Source organism: Drosophila innubila (assembly GCF_004354385.1).
Source record: "Drosophila innubila isolate TH190305 chromosome 2L unlocalized genomic scaffold, UK_Dinn_1.0 5_B_2L, whole genome shotgun sequence".
In the NCBI taxonomy this organism is placed as follows: Eukaryota; Metazoa; Arthropoda; class Insecta; order Diptera; family Drosophilidae; genus Drosophila; species Drosophila innubila.
In genome coordinates, this window is record NW_022995373.1 from 3933445 (window position 1) to 3953489 (window position 20045).

At 33.9% G+C, this 20045-nt stretch overlaps 1 protein-coding gene across 1 annotated transcript; it reads right to left on the reverse strand.

The window, feature by feature from the left end:
- Positions 1–2475: 2475 nt before the first annotated feature.
- Positions 2476–3195, reverse strand: LOC117782536 (cytochrome c oxidase subunit NDUFA4). Its single transcript, XM_034619560.1, has 4 exons — positions 3068–3195; positions 2953–2995; positions 2708–2854; positions 2476–2608 (listed from the first exon to the last, which is right to left on the reverse strand). Exons 2-4 carry the CDS (start codon positions 2992–2994, stop codon positions 2546–2548), a joined length of 252 nt encoding a protein of 83 aa, XP_034475451.1. The 5' UTR covers position 2995; positions 3068–3195; the 3' UTR covers positions 2476–2545.
- Between the last annotated feature and the right edge of the window lie 16850 nt (positions 3196–20045).

The following is a 20045-nucleotide window of genomic DNA, read 5'->3' on the forward strand; positions in this document are numbered from 1 at the left end:
TCTTTTTACATAAAAATTACTTTTTCCACATATTTTTATATTTTTATTTAAACTTTTTATATTAAACTGAATTTTGCTCGTCCGAAAATTTGGTATCAGAAATTTTGGGGCTAGGTATTGCGTTCGTCCCTAGACTTTTACCACGTGTAGAAGTTTTTTTTGTGGGATATCAAAAAGTTTGGCAATAGCTTTTGCTCTTGACATTGTAACTTTATCATTAATGCAGGCATATAGTAAAATATATAAATTTATAAATATTGTTCTTTAATTATAAAAAAATAAAGGGTCCGCCTGTACTTTTATGAAAAAAAATTGTTCATAATAAGACTTGGATTTCGCCCGATTGGTCCTATGACAGCTATATATGATATAGTGGTTCTATTAGAACTAACTTTAGTCAGGATGTACAAGTATAACTTTAATGCATATTCTATTAGTTTGGTTACGATATCTCGTAAAACAAAAAAGTTTTTCATACTATGACTAAATATTGGACAGATCGGTTATATGACAGCTATATTTGTCATAGTTTTCCGATTTTAACCAACTTTGGTCAGGATATATAAAGCCAAGTTAAAAGCATATTTCATATTTTTTTTACAGTAAAACTTTATTTTCGCCCGATTGGTCCTATGACGGCTATATGATATAGTGGTCCGATATGAACCAACTTCAGTCAGGGTGTATAAAACTAACTCAAATGCATATTGTATCAGTTCGTTTTCGTACTAAAACGTGATTTTCGACCGATAGAAAAATGTGTATATACTGTTAACAGGTAATATCTTCCAAACCCTCAGCCAAAATTTATGTTTCATATTTCATTCTTTCTACAAAATACTCAATTTTAATAAAAATCGTTAGAGCCGTTTTGTCATAAATCGCCTAAATTTAAGCTAATAAAACCTTATTTCACCTGTAAGTACGTTAGAAAAAAAGTTCAAAGGTACGCCCAAAAGCCCTTAAGCACACCTTTCAAATGATATATAGAACATATCTGTAGCTTCTATGATTTGGAAACTGTTGAGGTCTAAATTTTAGCGGGATTTGGCGTTTTCCCGCTAAACTAGCGGTTTTTTCAAAAGCAATAGGTCCCCATAGTTACTTCTAAGGTATTTAAGCGCTTGAATGCAAACAGACAAACAAACAAACTGACTTTTCATCTTATTTTGGGAAATCCACTAAAAATTTCAAATTTAATTATCTTTTGAACTAGTTGTCGAATTTGGGTGATCGATTTGTCAATCGACGCGAATGTTTGATTAGAATTTTTAAAAAATAAAAAAATTTTAGCAAACACTAGCTGCAATCATTAAAATTCTTTTCCCACTTACACTCCTTTATCTCATATATCTCCCATATCTGAGTTAGCAAAAGTTTTAGTACGCCATTTTGTAAGTCGTAGTAAATTTTCATTGTTGGCTGTATATATGGAGTATATATATATATATATATATATATATATATATATGAATATATGGAGTTGACACCTGAACAACATTTATCTCTCGAGAGTACTCTACTAAAGCTGAGTATGGACATAAGATTTGACACTAGCGAAGGACAAGCGCTCAATATTTATCTGTCGAAGAGCGAAAGCAGTGTTGACAATTTAAAAAAAAAAACCCAAAATTTGAATGGTAACTCTGTTACGTCAGCTGTGTTTTGTTTACCTTTTTAAAAACGCACAACTGATTAGATTACAATTAGGGGTCATAGGGAATTGAAAATGACGAAAGTTAAAGATATTTAGTGTGTTGTTATTCAAGTAGGAAGAATATGCAAAGCAACATAAAAGTTGTGTGTGTATTTTTCTATTTTATTAATAAAAATAAATAATTTAAATAATTTTGGTCGACAGATTGTTTCAGTTTTTGTCAGGCGTAAAATGCTTGAACAATTCCATATTTTCGCAGTCAACTGAGCTAAACGCTGGCAGTGTTGAAAGACGACAATTTCTTGATCTGGCAACTCTGTGTTATCCGTTCTCCGAACCAGCTAAAACGCTGGCTAAATTTTATCTAGCTACTTTAGCAACTGTTTTTTTTGCAGTTTTTTTAATATGGATTTTACACTTAGCGCACAACTGTTATCGTATGTCCATACCTAGCCTTAAGCAATATATTTTAACTCCCGTGGCTCAATGGTTAGAGTCGCCGAAAATGAAAAACAATACGTTTGAAATAATTATTTTTTTAGTTTAGATGGGGATTTTTTGGCAGAGTTCCACGAGGAGTCACCAACGTTTCTTGTTAGGGTAACGTTGAAAAATGTATAGGGAATCTTCCTCATTTCTCGCCCCTAGGAACTCGCAATGTTAAATTCTTCAATCATTTTCATACAAACGGATCGATGTTTCCTCAATGACCAGGGAAGTTCCCTCAACTTTTCCTCAATATTTCTTTGAGGTCCTGTTCTGCTGGGAACTTACGTGAAAATACATATGAACGCCTTAGGCAAAATGAAGACGAAATATAATGTGATACGGTAACTGTGTTTATTTTGATAACATATTCAGTGTAGTTAAGTTTCTATAGAAAACACATTATTCTTCATATTTTGGAGCTGCACTCTCTGTTTTGGAATAATCCCTAATGGGAGAGTAAAACTGAAAAACAGGAAAAAATCAAGTTAGTAAGCATTATATGCGATATTTACGTTACCACAATTGCATTTATAAATATTTCGCATAAATATTATGATGTACCTTGTATTGCTTGTTTTTATACTCCTGCCATGGCTCTGGGTTGGATGTTCGGTTCCATGTAACGTCTGGGTTTCTGGTTGCTAGGCGAGCCATATAATAAACAGCTCCAACTGCTCCGGCAATCGTACAAACATACAGCGGAATCAACTGTAATATACATATGTACGATCACAGACAATTTTATTTGCAAAATGTGAATAATGAATATAACACTGATTGCATAACAAAAAAAAATTCTTACTTACCGCCGGATTCTTTTTAAGACTTTGCAATCCTAGCCCCTGCATTCTGAAAAACGTAAGAAATGCATATTTAATTATTGCTTATAATGAATTATCAACGTTTTGGAAGAATTTTTACTTATTATAGTCACTTCTTGTAAACCTTAAAACTCGGAAATGTAATCGATAGTGATGTGGGAAAACCTTATTATATCGATATGTCGATTACATCGACGATATATTCGGATTTCAACGCAGTGCTGCTTGTTGACAATTTGGTAATAGGCTCTTCACACTAAGCACATCTACGGGGAACTTATGGGAATGATAGTAGACGTGACGCATCAATTCACACTGTGCAATATCTTCCATCAATTTTCGTGACGGCCCCATAGTTTTATCCTGGCCGAAATTTTGGGATTCGTTCCAACATCTATTATTGATGCTCCCATCTACCATTTTTTGTAATAACGCCCACTAGTGCGGGAGCGAGTGCAAGTTGACAAGTAGAAGACCAAATCACTCAAAGAGCAGCACATATTAATTGGAAATTAGCTACAAATCATGCTAATAATAAATAGATAAAAAATAATTCAAGTTTTTGTTTACTTTTCTGTTCATTTTGCTCTCGCTTCGCCATAAACCTAACTTACACTATAGTTCATGATTTTCAAATAATTTTAAAAAATATAAGAGTGTAAATAAATTAAAACGCTGAAGTGCGCCAACACTATTTGTTTATAATCTTATGGCGAGTTATCAGAAAAAATTTGTCTTCGCAACACACAAAAGTGGAATGGTAACTCTGTTGCGTCAGTTGCGCGCTTTGCTTAAATTAAAAAACACAAAGCTTATTAGAACACATTGAGAAGGCATGGGGAACGAAAAATGTAGAATATTTAATGTATAGTAACTCAATTTATATATTTTGTGGATTTCTCTATTTGAAAAAGTATAATGAAAAAAATTATTTAGTGTCAACAGATGGTTTTAGTTGTATACTACATTGTAGCTTTATTATCCTTTTCGAATAACTCCAAACATATTTGTTTTGTTTTCAAGTGAATTGCGGCTATATTAATCATATGGTGTAAGAAGATTGGAAATTTCATTGTTCATTCAAACAGCCGAGTGAAAATCAGCTGTTTCACTAACAGTGTTGGAGTCCGACTAGCTCTCAGATCTGGCATTCGCTCCAACATCTATTATTGATGCTCCTATACCAAACGTTCCCAATCAGTTTTAGGACTTTTTTTTGAATGAAACACTAACAATTTGACATTTGCTACAAAAATGTGAACAATGTCAACTAAAATGTATAGCAAATACCCAAAGAACAAGATAAAAAACTATGATAAATAACCGAATCAGGTAAGTTAAAATCCCACAAAAAAAAAAAACACTACACGGGGTAAAATTCTAGTGGCGAAAGCATATACCAGCCCCAAAATTTCTGATATCCAATTTTGTGACGAACAAAATAAAATTTAATATAAAAATTTTAAATAATAATATAAGTCATTAAAAAAAACACGAAAATTTGAATTCTGCAGTGTGCGCAGAAAGGGTGGGCTACCACGAACATAATAATGAATGTCAATTTTCGTGTTTTTGTTTTTATTTTATATAATTATTTAAAATTTTTATATTAAACTTTATTTTTTTTTGTCACAAAATTGGATATCAGAAATTTTGGGGCTGGAATAAGCTTTCGTCACTAGACTTTTACCTCGTGTAGGGGTTTTTTTTGTGTCAGAAATTGTTGCAATTGCTTTTTATTTAGGCCTGTTCCGATTTCCGAACGTTTTCCAAAAGTAAAAACGAAACGAAAACGAACGTTTTACTATTTGCCGTTCCCAATTCCGATCGAAATGGACTTGTTTTTACTTTTCGAACTCGGTTTCGAAAACGTTTCGATAGCAGTAATTCATCGACCGTATCAGCTGCTTTAGCCAATGAAGAAATAGAAATAGCTTAAATAATATAAATTGCTAATTTCATTCTGCAAAGTGCCGGCAATTATAGTTATTGGTTGCTTGCATTTTTGTATTTAATTTTTGTTGTCACCAGTTGATTTCCTGGCATGTGCATATAGACATGAACCAGAGTTTTCATGAATTCAATAATAACATCATTCAATCTTCAGTTTTTCTCTTAAATCAGATTACAATAAATTAAAACTATTTTTGAAAATTAATTTTAAATATTTCATGTTAAATATAGCACATAGAAGCTAAATTATACTTAAATTTCGTTGTTTAAATTTTATTTATCAGTTGAAGTAACTCCAGCAACTTTCGATTGCGAGAGTAAGTATCGATAACAAAAAGTTAAGTGAAATGCAGAACAGCTCGGTTTAGTCTTGCCGCTCGATTTTGTTTTGTATGCAATATTTTATAGATGTTTATAAAAAAATTCTTTTAAAATATACTTCAAAGCTATTCGAATTTTCAGTTTATTGTTTAAGGAAATTATTTTAATGCTTTATGTAGCATTTACTTTTGATTCCGCTCGCTCAACAGCACACGTTTTGAAAACGACAATTCTCATCGATTTGCGGAATTCAGAACAGCAATCAACTCGATTTGCGGCAATTTCACTCGCTTTCGAAGTTCGAAACAGGCCCGATTGACATTATATTATAACTATCATAAATGCAGACAGATAATAAAATATGTAAATTTATTTGTTGAATTTCTTTCATATTTCAAATAAAAATAGTTTTCTTTAATAAAAAAAGAGAACAAGGGGGCTCCGCCCCTGATCGCTTCGCTCGCGGTCAGGTGCGGCTACAGTTGAGCACGCTCGACAGTAGAATACCCTGAGCCCAGGTACTCTTTTATGAAAGTTGAATTTCGACCAATTGTTCCTATGGCAGCAATATGATATATGTAACCGATTTGAACCAAATCTGACCAGGATGTATAATACAAGCCCAGATGCATATTCTATTAGTTTGGTTCCGATATCTCAACAAACAAAAAACTTTTTCATACTAAAACTTCATTTTCGATGTATCTTTCCTATGGCAGCTATATAATATAGTGGTCCGATACAAAAATAAAAACAAAACTTGATCTGCCTATGGTATCTAGGAACCTACTTACCAAGTTTGAAGTCTCTAGCTCTTATGGTTTCGGAAATCGACGTGTTCAAACAGACGGACGGACGGACAAGCAGACGGACATGGCTAAATCGACTCGGCTGTTGATCCTGATCAAGAATATATATAATTTGGGGGGTCTGCCACGCCCCCTTCTGCCTGTTACATACATTCTGCCAAACACATTATACCCTTTTGCCCATTTGCATGGGCTCAGGGGGTAAAAAGAATAAATAAATTTCACATGCGTTGCAGTAAGACACAACAAGCTTAGGTCAATCAAACTAGTTTAAGTCAAAATTGTCCAAAAACAAAAAACACACAGAACAAAATTTTCTGGCAACACTGGTTATTTTTCTCGAGCAAAAGCTGTCTGCTACATAGGTTTGTTAATATGCCACTTTATTGCTGCTGTCATCTTTGAACTCATAGTAATATGTATATATACGCTTAATCGGTAATATCTTGCCGAAACGAATTTTTACATGTATGTGTGATATACCAAAAAACGCGGAAATTTATTGACTATAACCTATTGAAATTTGATAAAGAGTCATGTGTCAATCGCTAAAATGTAAGCTAAAAAACATTTTTTACCTGTTAAATGCTACCTGAGTAATTTAGAAAAAAAGTTTAAAGACACGACTAAAAGCCCTCAATCACACCTTTTAAACGATAGCTTCTATGGTTTGGAAACTGTTGAGGTTTTAATTTAAGCGGGACTTAGAGTTTTCCCGCTAAACTAGCCTTTTTTTCAAAAAGTCGTAAAACAGACGTAGATTTTCGAAAGGGAATACATCCCCATCATTACATCTGAGTTTTTTTTTTAGCGCTTTGAAGCAAGCAAACAAACAAACAAATTTTCAAAATTATCTTTTGAACTAGTTGTCGGATTTGGGTGATGGAGGTATCAATCAACGCGTATTTTTGATTAGAATTTTTAATTAATAAAAAATTTTACCAAAAGGTCCCAACGGCCCCATTAGCTGCGATCGCTTAAATTTTGACCCTCCAGGTAAGTTAAAAGAAGTTTTTGTATGCCAATTTGTAAGTTGGGACTAAACCTTTCGATCTGTATTATCTCAGTTTAATCAAGTCATAATTTAATGATGGTCAGTGGCGCAGTGGTTACAGTCGCCGCTTCAGTCTCAAAAAATAGGAGTTCGAATACCGACACGGGCAGAATTAAAAATTTAATTTAAAAATTAAAAACAAAAAACTCAAGCATTTCAGACGCCTAAGGCTGATGTCAGAGTGCTCGCGAGAAGCGATGCGATAATATTGGGCGACATCGCGCGATAAAGCTCTGCAAGCTTTTTTGAATGCAATCGCTTAAAAGGTGTCAGAGTGAGAACGGAGCGAGATGCGAGTTCAAGCGACAAATCGAGAGCGAGGCGAGAAAGCAGTTTACAACCTGCTTTATCGCTTGGTCTCGCTCAGACTGCTAGTCTCTTTTCTTGCATTCTGAGCTTTAATAACCGTTTATTTTCAAATCATGCATATTTGTAAACTTTTGCGGTAAATTTTTATCTTAATTCCCATCTTTATTCACCGTTTGTTATAATGAAATGATGCGTGTTTACTGCATTCGTTTTTACTTTTTAAGTGAACGTCGGAGAAAGAAGACATATGACAAAAATATGAGTTTCGGTGTAGAAAATTTAATTTCGGAAATCTTTTGCCACTCAGTGCTCTGGGATCAAAAGTCCAAAAATTACCACAACCGAATTATTGTTGAGAAAAATTGGACTGAAATTGAGAAAGCGTTGGAAACACCAAGTAAGTAAAGATTTATTAAGATGTGTAGATCTTATTATATTGTGTGTGATTTAACATATGTAAATTTTATTATATTGTGTTTGATAACATGTTGCTTAAATAATATTATTTGTGTGTACATACAAAGTCACGAAAGGCGTCCCTAACTATTTGACCTGTTCTAAAATTTATATGATTATATGTTTCGGCGCCATTATTATTTGTATTATTGGTCTGAAAATTTGCTGATTCAAGATTCGAATCATAAGCTCCTTCGAGGTCAATAATTGTATTATGCAAAATGCATATACTTTTTACAATAACATCAACAAAATCTAGATCTGTTTCAATAGGCTTCCAGGGAAGACGCCATTTGGATGTTATTATTCCAAGACGACTGTTAAAATACTCGTTTTCAGCATTTATATCTCTTCTTGAATATGGCCTTAAAAGACTTTGTAAAAGGGGATAGGCCTCATCACCAACGAAGACATATGGCATCTTTATATTTGTTCCCGGCAAAAAGGAATCTGGCGGCATGAACTGTCGGGTTTTTAGTTGCTTATACAGTTGAGATGCATTAAATGTTCCACCATCACTTTGTTTGCCATAGCCTCCAACTTCAATTGTTATAAATTTACAAATGGCATCAGCCACCCCTTGAAGTACAATGGAAAAAAACTTTTTATAATTGTAATACATAGACCCGGAATGTGCTGGACATCTAACACGAATGTGCTTTCCATCAATAGCACCAGCACAATTGGGAAAGTTCCAAACTTTCCAAAATTCCTTTGCCGTCTGTGTAATAATTTCTGTTGTAGGCTGGGGCATATGCAGTGGTTGTAGTTCCTCCCAAAGAGCAATTACGGTTTCTTTTACTAGAACTGAAATGGTAGTCCTTCCAATGAATGAATAGCCCAATGATACAAAAGATGCCCCAGTAGCTAAAAATCTGTAATTAAATAAATATAATTTTTATTACAGAGGACTGCTTAAAGAAGAAGTGGAAAAATATTCGTGACCAATTCCGTAATGAATTGAAAAAAATTCCAGTTGCAAAATCTGGAGACTGTGGAATTTCAGAGGAGCAGTATTCCAAATATACAACTTGGCCACACTTTAATTCATTGATATTTCTAAAGGACCAAATGAAGCCACGTAAGTCAGTCGGAAATTTAAAGGAACTATCATTGGAGGTTTCATGCTCAGGATTTCCTTCAGAGTCCTCGATGAATGAAGGTGAAGAAGATATAATTATATCTGAGGAAATAAGTGAGCTTCTTTCCGAAGAAGAAATTAATTATCAGCCAAAAAAAAAACAGACAAAGTTCAACCCGGCTAAAGAGTTGTTGGCTATTGAGCAAAAGAAATTAAGCTTAATGCAAGAAAAAATTAATAACCAAAACGATAAAGATGAAGACGAAGCTTTTTTTTTTAGTTTATTACCACATGTTCGCAAAATGGATGCAAAAAAAAAAGTGTTATGTAAAATGGAAATTCAAAAAATTGTATTTAATTATTCCTTTGATAATTAATGCTATTATTTAAGTATACTTCACTTACATTATAAACAACACTTTATTTCATTTTCAATATAAATATTCTTTTATTTCAATATGTATTAATATAAATATAAATAAATAAAAATATTATTAACTGTTAAAAATCATACCTCAAGGTTATTATTAATTTCTGGCAAGGGAGTATCGGATGTTTTACAAAATTTGACCAACGCTTCTCCAGTCTACTGCCAATTTTGTTTAATATATAGTCAAAAGTTGAAATTGACATTCGCGTATAGTTAAAAAACTTTTCTGGATGCTTTCGTAAATCATTGTATAAATTACAAAACTCTCCTTTTTCATTTCTATTGCTGTTGAGTGGGTGGACACTTCTCATTTTGTTTAGCACAAAATTAAGAGTTGCGCTCGAACAGAAAAATTCCTCGTCAGAATCCATCAAGCCCACATTAATAACTAAAATAGAGCAATGCAACTCGCTTCATGCAAAGCTTTCACTCTGACATCTAATCGCTTTGCTCATCGCACGCAATATTATCGCTTCTCGCATCGCATCGCTTCTCGCGCGCACTCTGACATCAGCCTAAGCTTCTAATTTTAAACTCCAATTCAGAAAAAAATCATAAATATAAAACATATCAAATTAAAAAACAAGAAAATGTAGTAAATTAAAAATCTGCTTATTTCATTTTGAATGACTTTTTAAAGCGCGCTGCTCGCGCTCTAACAGAGCAATATGGGGATTTTAAGCAGTTTTATGAATTTAATTAATAGCTCGTAAACTGCCCGGTCTACCGACCGGTCATTGTAGACTGAGAAGCCACCTACACAAAATAGGTATAGTTAGTAACGGAACATGCCGCTACTGTGACATTAAAGAGGAGACCTCAATACATGTCATTGCAGATTGCGCAGCCCTGGCTAGACGCAGACAAAGTATCCTAGGGAAACATGTCATCCAGTTGGGAGACATAGCCAGACCTCAACCCTATCAAACTTCTCGAATACGTACAGGAAATAGGGCTGATGGAAGAGCTCTAAGCTCAGAAGGGGGTACAATAGATCTTTTAGGTCGCAGGTGCAATTTTCCCCATTACATAATAATAATATGATATTCTGATATTGTTTTTTTACTATTATCATTATTATTTGTTGTTGTTCCTAGTTATATGGAATTAATTATTATTAATTGATTTCATAAAACTGCTTAAAATCCCCATAATGCTCTATTAGCGCGGAAGCAGCTCGCGTCGAAAAGTAATACCAAATGAGAATATTTATCTCTCGCCCTTTTTGCACATACATGTCCTTATGTAGCCAGACAGAGACAGATGTAGTCGGGCGTGCAGGCGTGTGTTCATATGTATGGGGTGCTGAGAGAATTGACAACATCGCTTTGTTTAAAAGTTGCTTTCCTTTAAAATTTGTATGTAAACTCGAATACCCTGTACAAATAAATTTTTTAATAAAGAAATTTTGGAGCACAAATTAATATTTAAAATTATTAAAACAACGAATCGCATTTTTTTATCAGCTACATCTAAAAAATTTATTAGATTTACTGTGTTTTTCTTTATAAAATATTAAAGACAATAATTTTTTAAAGCTAAAGGGTATTTCAAAGCATGCATGTTTTGTGTCTCGCTTGCTGTGCCAGCAACGAGCTCGGCCAGCCAACTGAATCGAAACCAAAAATAATTTCCCTCAAACGACACGTCCACCGAAAAATTTCCCAGTGGACGCCTTGTCGTACTGTTAGCCAGTGTTGCCAGTTGTTGAGCGCCCACATGAGTAAAAATAAGCCATAAAAAGCTAAAAAGAAAAGATGCTGGAAAACAAGCTAAAGTATATCCAAATGCAAGAAAACATACCAAATCATTCGATTTTTATTTAAATTAAATAAGTTATTTGTGATTGGACTATTGTGAATATTGATAATAAATGTTTTTTTTTTTCAAAAGCTAATGCTGCTATTGTAGATTTTCACTCCCTAAGCTCGCTACAAGCATCGCGGAATAGTTTGTTTATTTTGATTTCACAATTTCAAATTGAAGAAGGATATCGGCAATACAACGTTGCACATACATTAGCCAACACATCGCTGAAGCTCACGTAACAATCTGCAAACAAGAACAAGCGCCGATATTTTTATGCAGTGGAACATTTTAAACTTTTAAAATATTTCGCATGCGTCTTTAACTATATGCAAATAGAGCTCGATATATAGAATATGATATGAACTTTAAAATATGCTAGATTTGTGGCCATAAGCTATTTGCAAATTTTATAAGCTTTTCCGTTTTCAAATATGCTAGATCTAGCCTGAAATATGCTAAGCTGGCAACACTGCTGTTAGCCATGATGAAATAAGTAATAGGTGGTCTCTTCGGCAGCCGAAGCTCGCTCGATCATTCCCTTAGCTTCACGATGCAATACGTTTTTTGCTCTCGTAGGCAGCCGTAGCATTAAGCTAAGGGAATAATTTTGCCCCCATATACTTATTTCATCATGCTGTTAGCTCAGACACTTTCAGTTGTATGGGATGACTTCTCTATAGGTTATTTGCTTAGTGGTGGTAGATTTCGTGAAACTTTGAGGGCTACCACACTTTCCGTATATTTTAGTTACACATTTTGTATGGATCAGCTGTAAACAGCTGATCGGCAAATTCAAATCTATCACGAAACCAAATCCGAATCTGTTTTGGGAATACCCCGAGTGCTCATATTTTAAGTTTTAAATGTCCGTTTTAAAATCGATTAATAAACTATTTTTATTCAAAGCTGCCACCTCCTATCAAAAGATGCGCTGATAATGTCGTTAATGATACAGACTTGCCTTTAAGCCTTTATAATTGAACGTAACTGTCAAGTTATTGTATGGTAAAGGCCTGCTTGCGGGCTCTATATCAGATATCATCATATCGGTCTCGGTGAAAAAGGCTTTAAATGTAAATTGAATAAAAGTTTTTGCATTTTACATCAAGCGCCAGCTGTTTTATAGGCTATTTCCACGGGCATTCACATATGCCACATTTGCTCACATTTGAATGTGTCAGATTTTGGCTTTCCACTTCCAAATGTGAGACTGTTAAAAAAATTGAGATTCAATCAAAATAAATTATTTATTTAATTTGCTTGCTTGCTTTAATCTGAAAATAAAAACATTTCAATATTTAATTAAAAATTATAATTGGTGGAAATCATGTATGCCTTTTTAGACCCCGTACGTAAAAAAAGTACAGGGATCTATTGGGTTTGTTTTATATGTGCGAATATGTGTGTAACAGGCAGAAGGAGGCGTGGCATAAAGTGTATATATTCTTGATCAGCATCAATAGCCGAGTCGATATAGCAATGTCCGTCTGTCTGTCTGTATGAACACCTAGATCTCGGAGACTATAAGAGCTAGAGACCCCAAACTTGGTATGTGGGTTCCTCTATATTGCAAGCAGATCAAGTTTATTTCAAAATTTGGCCACGCCCCCTTTATCGCCCACAAATCGAAAAAAAAATTTCATATCCAAATTATAAGAACAATTTAAAAGCTAGTGACACCAAATTTGGTATGTAGATTCCTCTATCTTGCAGGCAGGTCAAGTTTGTTTCTTTTTTGAATCGGACCACTATATCATATTGCGCCCATAGGAACAATCGGTCGAAAATCAAGTTTTAGTAAGAAAAACTTTTTTGTTTAATGAGATATTGGTACAAAACTGATACAATAAGCATATGACTTGGTTTTATATATCCTGTCCAAAGTTGGCTCAAATCGGACCACTATTTCATATAGCTGTCTTAGGACCGATCGAGTGAAAATCAAGTCTTAGTATGAACAACTTTTTTGTTTTTTGAGATATCGAAACCAAACTGATAGAATATACATAAAACTGGCTTTATATATCCTGTTTAAAGTTGGTTCAAATCGGACCACTATATCATATAGCTGTCATAGGACCGATCGGGCGAAAATCAAGTCTTAGTATGAAAAACTTTTTTGTTTTTTGAGATATCGAAACCAAACTGATAGAATATACATAAAACTGGTTTTATATATCCTGTTTAAAGTTGGTTCAAATCGGACCACTATATCATATAGCTGTCATTGGACCGATCGGGCGAAAATCACGTCTTAGTATAAAAATCTTTATGTTTTATGAGACATTTTTACTAATATGATAGAATATGCATTTAAGTTAACTAAATATTTTTTAATTTTATCCATTATTAGTTTTTGCCATAGTAAGTACGGGGTCTCCGACAGTCGAGTATGCTCGACTGTAGCACCGGCCGACTAGTTATTATAGTGACTATAGTGATGAGTGTATTTTTTTCATGAGTTCATCGATAAGCATCGGGTGTTCGATACAACAATTCTGAAATCTGTCATGGCGAAAGGCATTGAATTTCCACATTTGATTTTAATATGGGCAAACTGAACTTTCGGGCCTTATGGGATTTTTGTACAGGCATGAACTGAACATTCGGTCTGAATGATGAAAAAGGCGTTGAATGTGTCGAATGAGCTATCGTGGAAATAGCATCATTCAAAAATGCTGAATGGCGCATAGCGGGACAATCTCTGATTTTGCTGTCCAGAAATCATATCTTATGAACCAATAAAAATATTTCAAGGATTTTAAAAGTATTTGAAATAAACTTTTTAAGCTTTAAATTGAGTGTTTGCACTGCCCACAGGTTGATTCAGGGTTTTCGGTCAAAGTTGAAAAATATATTTTCAGTTCTTATTTACATACATGTAAAAAAATCAATTTTTTATTGCTCATAATATATATTTTAATCTTTTTCATATTTTTAACAACATTAATTAGTATTTAAAATAGTATTTTTTACGCTAACTATAAACGTCGATCTGATCGGACAGTCAAAGCTAATTTTCCATATTAGCTGTATATATTGCTAGTCGCCTTTCGCACTCTTCGTGCTGCTTTCGTCACTAGCGCGAACTGCCGTCCGCAGTGATATTAAAATCATATTACAAAATAAAAATACTTCCACATTCGGCACATTTAGCAAAAAGTCCACATACATTTTACTCAAAAATAGCTTTTTTGCGCTGTGCTGATTGCAGAACTATGCATATTTATAAATATGATTATAATATTTATATAATGTTCATATTAATTTTTTAATGTTCGTCACAAAATTGGATATCAGAAATTTTCGTCACTAGACTTTTACCTCGTTTTTTTTTAAGCCGTTCACACTGAGCAACAAAAACTTTCGGGATGATTCCACAGTTTTACGAGTGCCGAAATTTTTCCATTTGTCCATCTATTACAAAGCCACACAAAAAAAAAGTATTGTTCTGATCTGGCGGTCTCACTATGCTTACTACATGGTTTTTGGGTCGCTGAATCTGAATCCGAAGTCCATGTAGCAGCCAAAGGCAAGTTGTTTTTCTGGCTCTCTGTTTCATAAGAATCCGATAAAGTTTTCAAAAAAAGTGTTGGACTGTAAAGTGTTTTTTAATTTAAACAAAGCGCTCAACTGACGCAACAGAGTTACCATTTCACTTTTGACTGGCTTTCTCTAGGCCTCAGCAAATGATTGGGAATTTTTCGCTAGCGAAGACAAATTTTTTCTGGGTTCTCCCCTTAAGCTTATAAACAAATAGTGTTGGCGCACTTCAGCGTGTTATTTAATTTACACTTTTATATTTTTTTTAAGTCAGTTAAAATTCACGAAGTCTAGTGTAAGTTAGGTTCAGGGCGAAGCGAGAGCGTAATAAAGCTTTAGTCGTTTGCTCTGAGAGCGAATTCGCCTCGCTTCACCATCATAGGTAAAGCTAGACTTAAGAACAGATTTAATGGATCAGTTGTCGAATTATTATTGTCCCACAAAAAAAACCTCTACACGAGGTAAAAGTCTCGTGACGAAAGCAATTTCTAGCCCCACAACTTCTGATATCCCATTTTGTGACTAACAAAATTCAGTTGAATCTAAAAATATTAAATAAAAATATAAATTAATAAAAAAAAGACCGAAAATTGGCATTGTGCACTGTGCGTAAAAAGGGTGAGCTCCTTTGTACATAAAAATTACTTCTACCAAAATACTGAATGTATGCATATATTTCCTTTTTATCCAACCAAATTGAAAAATGATTTGCATTATCATATCTTTATCTGATAAAAGATGAACAGCTCGTTTACAGTGATTGCTAAGCCGGTTAAGTCGTTGCATGTCATTTCCTTGAAGGAAAAAAGTCCTTCCATTGTTCCATTGTCCATTGTGCACTGTGCGTAAAAAGGGTGAGCTCCTTTGTACATAAAAATTACTTCTACCAAAATACTGAATGTATGCATATATTTCCTTTTTATCCAACCAAATTGAAAAATGATTTGCATTATCATATCTTTATCTGATAAAAGATGAACAGCTCGTTTACAGTGATTGCTAAGCCGGTTAAGTCGTTGCATGTCATTTCCTTGAAGGAAAAAAGTCCTTCTGCTATTTTTGTAAGGATCTCTGCATGTTTTAGCTGTTCTCCGATCATATAGCTTGAGTCGGAAACTGACAATGCAAGAACCCACTTGTATAATATGTTTGCATTAGTGGCATTCATGTTCACGAAATGATAGAAAATCCACTCATCAAATAGTAGAATAGCTTTCTATATGTTTCCACTCTTCGTCCTTGAGTTGTAACTGCCCATAAGGCCGTCCATTAAAGGAACTCCTTCCAATGTGAGTATTGTATTCCTTATTTAGTTGGGGGAAACTGATTTCTATGAAGATCGAATGCTTTATAAAGGCTTGAAGCATGTAGTTGATGTGGATAGTTCTTCTACATCGATGGGTATAGGACTTAGACTGCAGGTGAAACTGCTTATAAATTGATATATTTTATTAAGACAGTTAAATTTCAGAAAATTGCACATATACATATTAAATTGTATATTAGTGATTACCAAATTAAAAAAAAAAAACTTTAGAAGAAAAAAATAGCAAAAGTTATCACCAAAAGTTCCGCTTAAACCGACAAGACCGTCTACAGACGGTGCACAGTGGGACAATCTCTCATTTTGCTGTATTAAAATCATATCTTTTGAACCAATTAAGATATTTCAAAAATTTAAAAAGCATTTGATAGAAAACTTCTTAACTTAAAATGATAGTTTGTACGGCTTGATAGGCCTTCTGATTAATTCTGAACCTTCGGTCAAAGTTGAAAAATATTTTCAGTGCATATTTTACATGTAAAATTTAAACAATAAATCTTTTTTTTTTTGTCCGAAATACTAATTTTAATTTTTTTCAACCTTTGAACAGCATTGTTTTATATATAAAAAAGTTTTATTACGCTTGCTACAAAAAAAAAAAATTAAAAAAAATTTGAAAATCTGGTATGATGCCTGTCATACCGAAAACGTATGTAATTGTACTGCGCTCTTCCTCTTCTATCACCATTTTTTTTGCGAGGTTGTATCAGTTTTTGGCCTATAACTCTCTTAGACGCAGCTGGACGCAAGAAAGACCGGGGTTGATTGGATAGAGAATTGATTACCGAAGACTCCTGTTATAGTGGGGTGGAGTCCTTAGGAGTCCATTAGAAGTTCTATTCCATCAAAGTAAAAAAATAGCCTAATTTTAGTGCTTTTTTTAAACATCGCTGGGATAAAAAGCCAACACGTGAAGAAACAAAATTCTACGGCATTCATTTAGAAATGAATGTACATTTCATATAAAACCAAAAACATAAAGATCGGCCTTATAACTTGACAACAAAACCGTTTTAAAGTTAGCATTTTTATTAAAATTTGCACATTTGTGCGCGCACTGAAAAATTTTTCAACTTTGAGAGGCTGTCACGCCCACAATTTTTATCTGATTTCAAAAATCTTTTGGATTTGTAATCTCTGGAGATTTCTCTATCGAATGCTTTTTTTTTTTTTGAAATCGCGTTCATCGAAAAAATGATTTAAATCCCACCCCCCACCCTTTCTGTCCCACTGTGCGGTGTTCAGTATTTTGCTATTTAAGAATACTTATAGTTGCATTTTTGTCAGGAATAAAACCGAAACGAATATCGATTTAGGTTACGGTTTCGGTTATTCTCGCATTAAGGTTTTCGGTTAAAGGTTACGCAAAATCTTTTCATATCGGTTTCGTAACGGTTACCGGCTTTTGGTAAGTTTCGGTTATGAAATACCGGTTCGGTTTCGATTCACAAAAAAATAAAATTTCTTTACAACAATTAAAATTTTTTTCCTTGTTAAAACTGTTTCTTGACGCACCGTATGTACTTTTGTTGTACACATTTACAAACACAAACACGCACTTGTGCACTTTTCAAAGCCAGAACCGATTGAACTGGAGTACCAAAAGCAAATTGCGCGTTTTTTCGACCGCGAGCAGCAAGACGAAACGTTAGGCGTCTTGCGAGCAGCAAGACGAAACGTTAGGCGTCTTCGAAATACCCTGTGGCTAACTAAATATATTTGCATATGCATATGTTTATAACTAAACAGTTACAACTGTTTTAAGCTAATTGTATGTAAATAATAAGGTAAACCATAATTAACATAAATAATCCCATTGTTAATATATTTATTTTATATATGTATGTATGTAAATATAAATAAATATGAAGGGTATTTCTGTAGTCGCACTTATGTATATATGTGCACAGTCCACCCTAAGAAACAAACACACATATGTACATTCATATGTGACTTTGCATAAGATATTTGCGCTCAGCGTCAAAAGTTGTTGCTGTAATGTCGAAAATCGCCAATTTATTTGGTCATAATTAAATTTGGAACATTTCACATTTTCAGTGTTTAACGAAATTCTGTAAAATAACGGTTCAAATGTGACAGGGATAAGTAGTTCAAGCGATAAAATAAGGCATCGGTCAGTGGTCGATAGTCGTCGGATTTATCGGTATCGGAAATCAGTCGTTCGTTCCCAAGTTCTTTTCAGTCGTTCTTGAGTCACAGCAGCAGCAGTCGAATCGCCGTCAGCATTCAAGTGACGAGATTATCAGCAGTTTTGATGTAAGATCTATAAGCCAACCGTGTACTGTATTTAACTACACTTAACATTCATAACCTTATTACATAAATATCAAAACATCAGAAAATTAATTCTTAACACATAATAAATAAACTCGAAAAGAAATATTTATAAGTTTTCCATTAATACGATAAAAACGGAAGACCGTCTACAGACGTTCTTACCCGTTAGAGGGTTAAGGACAAGGCTAAAAGCCCTTATCCCATTCGTCCCCAACGTTAGAAAAATTTTGGCTTAGTACTCCTTTAATTAATATAAAACGAATTAAGGTAAAAAAATATTGTTTGACACCACAGGAAAAAAGTTAAGGGAGAAAGAGTTAAGTTGACAGAATTGCAGCTCTAAGCAGTGGAGAGTTTATTGTAGCCTGAATAAAGTCAATGCAGCACATCTATTTCCATTAAAGGTCGCAAACTATATGACCAACGCAACCCCAAAAAGCAACCAAATGTTGAGTGGTCACATTGGGGCGTCAGCTGTGGTTTGTTTACATTTTAAAATGCGCCAAACTTGAAAAATAAATAAAAAGAATATTTTTTAAGATATTGAGAAGGGATTGTTGGCATATTGCCCTAAGCTGAAGGAAAAAGAGAAGGAGGAACGCAGGCTACGCGCATATTGGGTCAATCTATAAAAATTGCATCGAAATGCTTTTTTCATCCAAGTCATATAGGATGGTGTACTTCTCTACTTCTGTTATCCACTTTATCTTATCGTCTGATCTAAAGAAGTTCAAACGTTTTCTTTTCACTTTAAATTTTGCCATTTTTAATTCAATGTATTATCTCTTGTGTGCACAACAAACAGCTGACATTTCTTCAATCGCTGTCCTTATATTGAAAAACACATATTAATAGTCAGTCGACTGAGAAATATCAGCTGTTGCCTATCACTGCGGACGGCAGTTCGCATCACGAAGGGTGCGAAAGGCGACTACCAATATATACAGCTAAGTTAGAAAATTTGCTACGACTGTCCGATCAGATCGAGTTATATACCGATCAAAAGGCTTAGTCCAAACTAACAAAATGGAGTACTAAAACTTTTTCTAACTCACCTGGATTATGAAATAAGGGGATGTAAGTGGGAGGGGAAAAATTTAAATGATTGCCGCTAATGGGAACGTTGGAGACTTTGTGAAACTTTGTTATTTTTAAAAATTCTTATTAAAAATACGCGTTGATTGATACCTCGATCCCCCAAATCCGACAACTAGTTCAAAAGATAAATTTGAAATTTTTAGTGGTCATCCCAAATGAAATGAAAAGTTAGTTGGTTTGTTTGTCTGTTTGCATCAAAGCGCTAAGAAAGCTTAGATGTAATGATGTGGATTTATTCCTTTTAAAATTCTAGAAATGTTTGTTCTACGACTTTTTGAAAAAAACTACTAGTTTAGCGGGAAAACGGTGCTTCCCGCTAAAATTGAAACGCCAACCGTTTCCAAGCTATAGAAGCTACAGATAAGTTCTAAATATCATTGGAAAGGTACGTTTCGTTTTTTTTTTTTTTTTACTAATTTATATTTTTATATAACATTTTTAGATTAAACTGATTTTTGGGGCTAGAAATTGCTTTGGTCACTAGACTTTTGCCTCGTGTAGAGGTTTTTTTTTGTGGTAGTGCTGACAAGCGCCGCACCTTACCTGGCAACTCTTTTATCATGCCTTTTGTGAGTACCGCACCAGCGGAACTG